General features: G+C 39.9%; 1 protein-coding gene across 1 annotated transcript; it reads left to right on the plus strand.

Annotated features, from left to right (window-relative positions):
* Positions 1 to 1,244: 1,244 nt before the first annotated feature.
* LOC117565287 (uncharacterized) lies at positions 1,245 to 3,053 on the plus strand. The gene is made up of 2 exons (XM_034244315.2): positions 1,245 to 1,947; positions 2,014 to 3,053. The coding sequence occupies exons 1-2, from the start codon at positions 1,292 to 1,294 to the stop codon at positions 2,966 to 2,968; spliced, it is 1,611 nt and encodes a 536-aa protein (XP_034100206.1). The 5' UTR covers positions 1,245 to 1,291; the 3' UTR covers positions 2,969 to 3,053.
* Positions 3,054 to 9,219: the final 6,166 nt, after the last annotated feature.

Raw genomic sequence — 9,219 nt, forward strand, 5'->3', positions numbered from 1 at the left:
GATATTTCAAGTATCGTCTTTAGTATATTTTGATATTTTTGGGTATTTCAATTTGGTTCATCATCAAGGGGTAGCAGATCTCTCAAATTCGCTATTTTGATTTTAATAGTATGTCGATATACACAACATATATTTCGGTATATTTTAGTATATTGTTGGTATATTAATTTGGTATATTTTAGGAAAAATACCTCATTTTTTGGCTGTATATCCATATACCAAATATACATTTCGGTATATTTTAGTATTTTGTTGGTATTTTAATTGGTATATTTTAAGAATAAAACCCACTTTTTTGGCTTTATTAAAAATGGTGAATAGTATACACCAAATATATATTTCGGTACATTTTAGTATTTTGTTGGTATATTTTAGAAATAATACCACACTCTTTTGGCTTTATTAAATAGATAACGAGTATTTCACAATCGATCACACTCGATTGTAGCTTTCTTACTTGTTACTATTCCCCTCATTTCAACACACTTAATATACCCTTTAAAATAATTTAAATACTGGGTCTGATTTAGTGTTTATAAATACTGCTTTGGCTGATAAGCAACTTCCGACTTCAAGTACGTTTAGTCTGCCCCAATGAATAGATAATATTGTCTGCTGTCAGTCAAACCGAATGGCTATCTATTATAATGCATTCCATAGTACGCATGCCAGTGGACGATGATGATAAAAGTGTCTAGGGAAGGGGATCCGTGTACTGCTGTAACTCAAACTTGTTGTTTAGTTTTAAACACTTTTTTATTAAGTGGATACTACGGTGATTAGATTAAGCTCCAATGCTGATTTGTTGCCATGTGTCAGGAAGTGACAAAAGACTCTCAAGTGGCAAAGATGATAAAGAATACAGCAGAAAACAGAATTATATATACTTCTTTGAATAGTTCGTGAATTTGCCGTGTTTATAGTTACCACAAAAACTAGAAGCAAAATAAAGTTCTTGCCAGTATCGAAAGTGCGGTTGTACTTGGCTGTGTGTGATTAGTCAGCTTGTGGCGCGATTCGGCTTAATATCGATAGCAGTAATCACGATTGTATTAAATGGTATCGTCCGATATGCAAATCAGAATTGGACTTTAATCGGATCGAAAGAAGCAGAAATACGGAACAGCCGCTAAAAACGATAGAAACTAATTAAAAATATTGATTAAGTGCACCGAAGCACAGGAAAAGCTGATAGCTTTCGCACTCAGCTTAATTCGCCAGCTATAAAAGAGGTTGAGAAATCGCAAATCCTCAGCATTGTGGCAGCGATCATCAAGCAGTGAGCAACAACATGCCTTTCCAGCCAGAGTACAACTACAATCCCGACCAAAAGGTGTGGAGTGGCGTCGATGAGGATGCCATCTTCAATCCGGAACTCTCGCTGGGCGAGATCACCTTCAACGAGATGCGTCGCCATCCCCAGCTGACTGCCCAGATCTCGGCGACAGAGAACACAACTGTGACCTGGGAGGAAATGCATCTCAAGGCACAAAGCGTGGCCAGCTACTTGCGTAATCTGGGTTTGCATCAAACGGATATCATCGGTCTCATTGCCAGAAACACCACGCACTTGTCGGCCGTCATCTATGGCTGTCTCTTCAATGGCTTGGCCTTCCATTGTGTCAACATCAATCACACTCCGGCGACCATCGAGAAGCTCTACGGCATCACGAAACCACGCGTCATCTTCTGCGATGGCGATGAGTACGAGAAGATCAGCAATGGCACCAAGAACCTGAACACCAAGATTGTCACAATGCGCAACCATCAGCCAGGCTCCACGCCCATTGAGGAGTTGCTGAACACACCTATTCTTCCAAACTTTAAGCCCTACAAACTGGAGAAGGGCAACGATCAGACGCTGGCCATCATCTGCTCCTCAGGCACCACCGGAGTGCCCAAAGCGGTGACCAACGCTTACAGCCACAAGTTCTTCATGACCAGCAAGTGAGTTAAAGAGTTTCCTTTCCTAACTTCTTTCCTTACTCAACTGGGAATCTTTTTCCCTTTCAGATATCTGACCACAGCTGATGTGCAGTATTGCCACAGCACTCCCGACTGGGTTACAGGACTCACCACCTACATTTCCAGCGGCATTCACAGCACAACTCGCATCGTCTGCGATGGCGCTTTTAATCCTGCTCTCGTCTTGAGCTTGATTGAGAAGCACAAGATCACCTGGTGGCTGGGACCGCCATCGATGATGGCTCTGATGGCCAATTGCCCCAACTTTGAGACCACCAAGATCGACAGTCTGAAGCACATGTTGTACGGTGGCATGTGCGCTTCCATCGAGGTGCAGGATCGCTTCCGCAAGCGTCTCAATCCCGGCGCATTGCAGTTTGCCTTTGGCTTCTCCGAGCTCGGCTCATCCAATTGCACTCTCAATAAACACTACGATGAGAAGCCCAATTCGGTGGGTCGCGTCCTGCCGGGCATTAAGATTAAGATCATCAGTCCCTCGAATGAAGCGCTGCCACCGAATAAGTGTGGCGAGATCTGTGTGCATCCGGGACAGTATTGGGATGGTTACTACAACGATCCCGAGGAGACACGTAACATGCAGGATCGCGATGGTTGGCTCTACACCGGCGACACTGGCTACTTCGATGACGATGGCTTCTTGTACATCTCCGGACGTATCAAGGACATGATCAAGTACAACGGCATCATGTACTATCCCAGCGAAGTCGAGGATGTCGTCACCCAGATGCCAGGCATTGCCGAGGTCTGTGTCTTTGGCCTGCACAGCGACACCACTTGGATGAAGACTGCTGCCGCTGTGGTGCTTCAGCGCGGTGCCCAAATCACTGGCGAGGATGTCTGCAAGTTCGTCAAGGAGCGCGTCGACTCTGACTATCTGGAGATCCATGCTGGCTGCATTATTGTCAATGACATCAAGCGTCTGCCCAACGGCAAGACGAACCGAAACGCCATGAAAGAGTACTTCGAGGCCAATTATAAATAAGTCTACTTACCGCCTAGCTCAACTTTTTATTCATCTTTTTTTACACATTAATCCATATAAATAAAGACTATTTTTTGTATACAAAGTTGCCCAAGAGTTTGTATTTTATTTGTCGAATTTATTTAGAGTAAAATAGTTTTTGCATTTCTTTTTATAGATCAATATAATTAAATTGACCTACTAGCTTTTTGATTATATTTTATAAGATTAAAATAATACAAATAAAATTTGAACTATCTTTCTTTTGCAGATGTCACCAAGCAAAGTTGCCCATATAATGAAAGCAAAGAGTTTTCTATACTGACTTATAAAAATAAGTTACTAGGTAAGTGGAAACTGTTGTTTCTGTTGTTTTGTGTTTCGTATTCTTAATCAATAATCCATTAAGTAAAATAGTTCTATCTGTAAAAAAAAGACTGCCTTTCTTTGATAAGATTACGAAGTTGTGCCCACTGTCCATAACGTCAATTATTACCTATCTAAACTTTTGATAATAGGTATATATCTGCAGTAATCTGTAAGCACAAAAGACTGCCTTACTTTGAATCAATAGTTAGAATTGTCCGTGAACAAAATCCCCCAATTTATCAGCCAATTACTTCAACTTTTCATTGATATTTCTGGGCAATAATTAATGCACGTTAGAATAACATTTAACTTAGGGTCTCCCTTTAAGACATATCTCCAAAAAGATAGTTTGCAAAGGTGTTATTTTCCTTTTAGTTAAATGTAGTTCCTAAAAATCTACAATCAGTATATTGATAACCAACCAGAAATCAGTTGATTGATTTCCTTAAACTGTTAGAACTAAATAATAAATAAACAAATAATAACTTGCCATTAACAAAGACCTTCAATTGATTAGAATAAAGTCCTTAATTCAATTAGTTAACTTTTCAGTAATATATTTAAGAAATTACTTAGACGTGTTAAACGTTTCTTTCATTTCCCACACTTCTTGTTTCAACACGTATATTTCCTTTTAGTTAAATGTTGTACCTAGAAATATGCAATCAGTGAAAATCTCCAATGAAACATCAATGGATCAATTTCTTTGGAACTATTCCTAGAACTAAATAGACTTTGCTGCATAGATTTCTGTCTCTACTCATAAACAACTATCCATAATAACACACAACATTTGAAATTGAGAACTACATTCGCATTTAATTGCTAGTTATAGTTGGCCTTAAACATAGTTCCGCAATTGATCAGAGTGAAGTGCTGTGAGCACACTTCCTTTAAATGGCTTGCAAAGCGAGTGAAACTCTTTCCGTTTCCGGTTGCTGGCTGCTTAATTAAGACAAACCCCAGCTAGTTGCCCCCGTTGCCCGTTGCTCGATGTATGCAGGCAACTCTTGTTATATTTACACAATGGGCAACCGCTTGGGGGCAAGTCAAGTTGTCGACTCTCGACTGCTGCTGCTGCTGCTGCTTTGGCTGCTGGCTGGTTGGTGTCAACTAGCTGCATCAATATGTTGTCCACACCCAAAGTATCCATTGCTGGGATCTACCATATTGTCAATGTGCATAATTTCACATCAGCAGCAGCAGCAGCAACTGCAGCAGGAGCAGGACGAGGGCAACAATAAGGAGCTAGGCAAGGATGAGAACGAGGTTGAGGCAGATGCGAGAAAGCGCTGCAGCTGCAGCCAAGCTATTTGTATGCATTTGCCCAACTGAGCCCCGGCTGAGCACGTATTGCTGCCTTTGTCTTGGCAGCAACAGCAGCAGCAACAACTAGAAGAAGCAGCAACCAGAGGAGCAACTAAAGGGGAACGTCGCTTTGCCTGTGCTGTGGGTGCTGTGTTTTGGGCTCATTGTTGATTTCAACACAATTTAGTGTCTTATGCCATGTGTAGAATGTTGCTGCTGTCGCTGTTGTTGCTGCTGTTGTTGGTGTTGCTGATGCTGTTGCTGCAACGAGTTGGAGCTTTTGCTAAATACCTGCACATGGGCAGCAACAGCAGCCGCCTGACATGACCCCGAACACACACCCAGCCTAAGCAAACAAGGCACAACATATGCACACACACACACACACTTTGAAACACACACACACTCTTACTTATACATACACGTGTGTATAGTAGATGTATGGAAAACAAAATGAGTTGCATGTTGATTAAGTCACCTGTACTCACTTTTGCGCAGGCAAGCAGCTGAAAGAGCGAACAAGAGAGAGAGAAAGGGAGAGAGAGAGCGTGCGAGGGAGACAGAGAGCAGGCTTTACGGCTTTGCCAGGAAGTTGAGTTGTTGCTTTTTATGCAGTTGCTGCTGCTGCCATCGGCGACGACATCGTCGGCGGCGTCTCCCATTGCTCTAGTTACTGCTGCTGCTGCCTCGGTTGCAGTTTTAGTTGTTGCTGCTGCTAAAAATTGCTTCATTAAGTGTTTCTTGTTAGCTCTCTCTGTAGCTTGTGTATTAGTAACGCTTTTATGCTAATGTCCTTCGACTGTCCCAGAAGAGTTGAGGCAACCCTAGTCCAACACACATAGAGACAGAGAGAGAGACAAACAGACCAATTTGACACTCGCTCTCTCAACAAAATATGCGTGTTTTTGAGCCAGCTTATGCATGTTCTGAATGCCATTACGTTCTCTCCACTGTGTGTGTGTGTGTAGGATGTGAATATGAATGCGAATAGAGATGCAATTTTTTGGCAAATTAACTGCCAACTCTTGAGTGGCACTTGGGTTAAGACATTCACTACTGCTTCAGCCAGCTTCCAGCTTCAGCTCACAACGAAGTCAACGCTCAGTTTCTTGTGCGTGCACAAACTGTTAAGATTTGCCATCTAAATTGGCAAACCAAATCATTGAAGTCTTACAGTAATATATTTTTACTAAATTATAAAAACAAAACGAAACTTGAATATGTAGCTTACAAAATTTTGTAATTGCAAACAATATAAACATTGGAAATGCTATTATAAATAATAATGAATAATCTCTTTATTCAATTTATTTTAAAAAGAAAAATGCCAAAAAGAACTGACTTTCTTAGGTTAGGGAAATGCTCAATTGTGAACAATAGAAACATTGGAAATGTTATTTAAAGACTTCTTAGTATCATTAGATATATCAGCAAATTTTAACCTCTTTAATCAATTTATTTTAAAAAGAACAATTTACAGCAAGATTTAACTATTAAACCAAAAAGACATGAATTTCTTAGCTTAGGAAATTGCTCAATTGTAGAAACATTGAAAATGCTTTTAAAAGACTTCTTAGTATCAGAAAACTTGTAACATATTTATTCAATTTATTTTAAATGTATAATTAAAGTATTATAAACAACAACCGAGCTACAAAGTTTATCGACTTGCACTTAGTAAAGTAATTATTTCATTAAGAAATTATTCCACGATTGTGTAGAGACTCTTTCTTTCTTTCTTCAACATGTTTGCTGGGCATTCGTATGTTAATTTTATATTTATATTTCCTTTCAATTTATTTAAATTCATCTTAACTACGTTTATTAATTATTATGCATAATATCTAAGCTACTAAGTTCATCGACTCGCGTTTAGATTAATAATTATATTAGTAGAAATTATTACTCGATTGTGTAGAAACTTTCTCCATTCTCCCTTGAACAAGTTCGACAGCGTAGGTTTGTCAATTTGCTGGGAAGTCGTGTGTTTATTTTATATTTATATTTCCTTTTAATTTATTTAAATTCATCTTCACTTCTTTAATTAATTATTATGCATAATATCTAAGCTACTAAGTTCATCGACTCGCGTTTAGATTAATAATTATATTAGTAGAAATTATTACTCGATTGTGTATTAACTTTCTCCTTTCTCCCTTCAACAAGTTCGACAGCATAGGTTTGTCAATTTGCTGGGAAGTCGTGTGTTTATTCGAGCGACAACTACAACAACATCAGCTGCTTGTCAGCTAGTTAATTTGGAGGCAAACTCAACGCACACATATGTTGAGGCAAATGAAATGAAATGAAATGTAAATTGAAAAATATGCAAGAGCTGGCAATCAAGTTGTTCTTGTTCTTGTTGTTGTTGTTGTCGAGTGCTGTTGTTGTTGTTGTTGTTGTTGAGGACGACTTGTCGCTTGTTGGCTCTAATTGTCTCAATTTAAGCAGCCGCATAGTTTCAATTAGGCGCCAGGCGTTGCCTTCCCTTCCCCCGTTCCCTTTCCTCTTCTCTTGGTAATTTTAAATGTCAGCCCACATATGTGTATGTCTGTGTATTGGTGTGTGTGTGTGTGTTGTGTATGCAAATTTTTAAGCTGTTTGCCTGCAAATTATGCCGTCACCGCGCACAGCAGCTAATAAAACGCGCTGCAAACTACGCGACGCTTGACTGATGAGGCAGCCGAGCGTTAGCCGTAATTTATGTTGCGGCAAACCGCCCTCCCGCCCCGCCTCCCTTTTTGCCACTTGCCTCCTGCTTTTGCCCTTCACTGCCAACCCAATCAGTAGGTTACCTTTTCAGCAGCCTCGACTGTTTATATTGCTTATTTAATATGTGCACGGTTGCCTGGATATTCTGCGCTGGCAGCCAAACATCCAACCTGACTGTACTCTCTGCTCTGGCTGCGTCAACAATGCCTTTTATTGAGTTATGCCGCTCATTTGGAGGCGCCACCATAACAATGAGCTCATTGCGCCGGCATTAAATAGTGGCGCGTGTCAATTTGGCCCAGGTTTGAGTTGAGGCATTAGCTTTACCTGCCAGCCACGTTAACGCCGCTCACAACTCACAATTCGCAACCAGCAACCAGCAACTGGCAACTGACAACTGCAACAACAGTTGGCGCCCCCCCGAAGGCAAACCGACAACTATATTAAATTTCACGCCTCAGCTGCCACTTTTTGTGTGTCGGTGTGTGTGTGTGTGTGAGTGTTTGTGAGTGTGTCTGGCACGCTTGTTTTGGCTGGATTTGTAAAGCAAACCAAACACAAGGCTATAGCAAAACACAACAGTAAATCAAATTGAAAATTACAAATTACAAATTGAATAAAGGAATTTAGATGCAGCCAATTGAAGCGGCGGAAATATAATTAAAAACGTGCAGTGTCTCAACCAAGGATAGATAAAGTATAGTAATTAGTAGATTGATAAGCGAAGAATGTGTAGAAAAGAGAAAATTTAAACCTTATAAAAAGCATTATTTCAAAAAGTTTTCACATTTAGTCTTAGTCTCTTCAGACTTAATAGTAATCATAAAGTAGTTATTGAAAATAATGATTAAATGTCTGCAATGTCATTGAAAAGTGAACTGATCTAATAGAATTGTAGTGTAATATTATATATTAAAAAAATTTAAGAAAGCAGTCTTAGTTAAACAAAAATAACAAAAGACAAAAAACATTGGAAAGCGAGCAAAAATCCTAAAATAAATAAAGTTTAAATTTTTGCAATGACAGGAAGATAAAATATTTTAGATTATTTTGAGGACAGTCTCTGTGCAAATGTATATTGAAAAATATGTAAGAGTTAAAACATATTTTGAAAGATTCATGAAATAGCCATATAAAATATATCCAGCGAAAAGAATCTTTCGCTCAAGCTATAAACTCTGACTCATATCAAAGAGAGAAAAATGATTAAGAAGCTGCCAAGCAAGCCGAAGAATAGTCGAATTCAGCAGACACAGTACATTAATAAATAAAGAATGTGTAACATACTTAAGGACAGTCAATACATATTTGACTGCTTGAGAAATACTTGTAGTGAAAGGAAGGAAGCTACTCGTATTATGTACATTAGAAGTTAGAAGTGCATTATGTTGGCACTTTGTGTACGCAAGTAAAGCAGACCATCAATAGCTCTGTTTCGGTTTCTTATCAAACATTTACAGGCACTTGGCCAGTCAGTTAGCGCACAACGCTGCGTATACGTAACTTTTGGCGTTTGTGGCGTTCTGGCCATGTGCAATGACTGCGCAAAACGCAGCCTAACTGGCTGCTGCCAACGACACTTGCCAAGCAGCAGTTTTGGGGTTCAGTTCATTTTTCATGCATTCAATGGCCACACAAAGCAACGCGCCAGACACTGGGCAGCAACAGCAGCAGCAGCAAAGGGAGAAGGAGCAACTGTAGAAGCTGTTGAGGCAGCAGCAATGCAGCTGCTTGGCGTTTGTTTCCCTTTGTGCACTCTAGGGAAGTGAAGAAGCGGAGGGGAGGAGGCTGCTTTTCATATAACAACAATATTTTATGCTCAACTGTCTGGCTTTTTATGCATTTGTGCCGCCTCAGTCGCTGCTGCAGTCGCAGTCACAGCC

Source organism: Drosophila albomicans, chromosome 2L (genome assembly GCF_009650485.2).
Source record: "Drosophila albomicans strain 15112-1751.03 chromosome 2L, ASM965048v2, whole genome shotgun sequence".
Taxonomy (NCBI): Eukaryota; Metazoa; Arthropoda; class Insecta; order Diptera; family Drosophilidae; genus Drosophila; species Drosophila albomicans.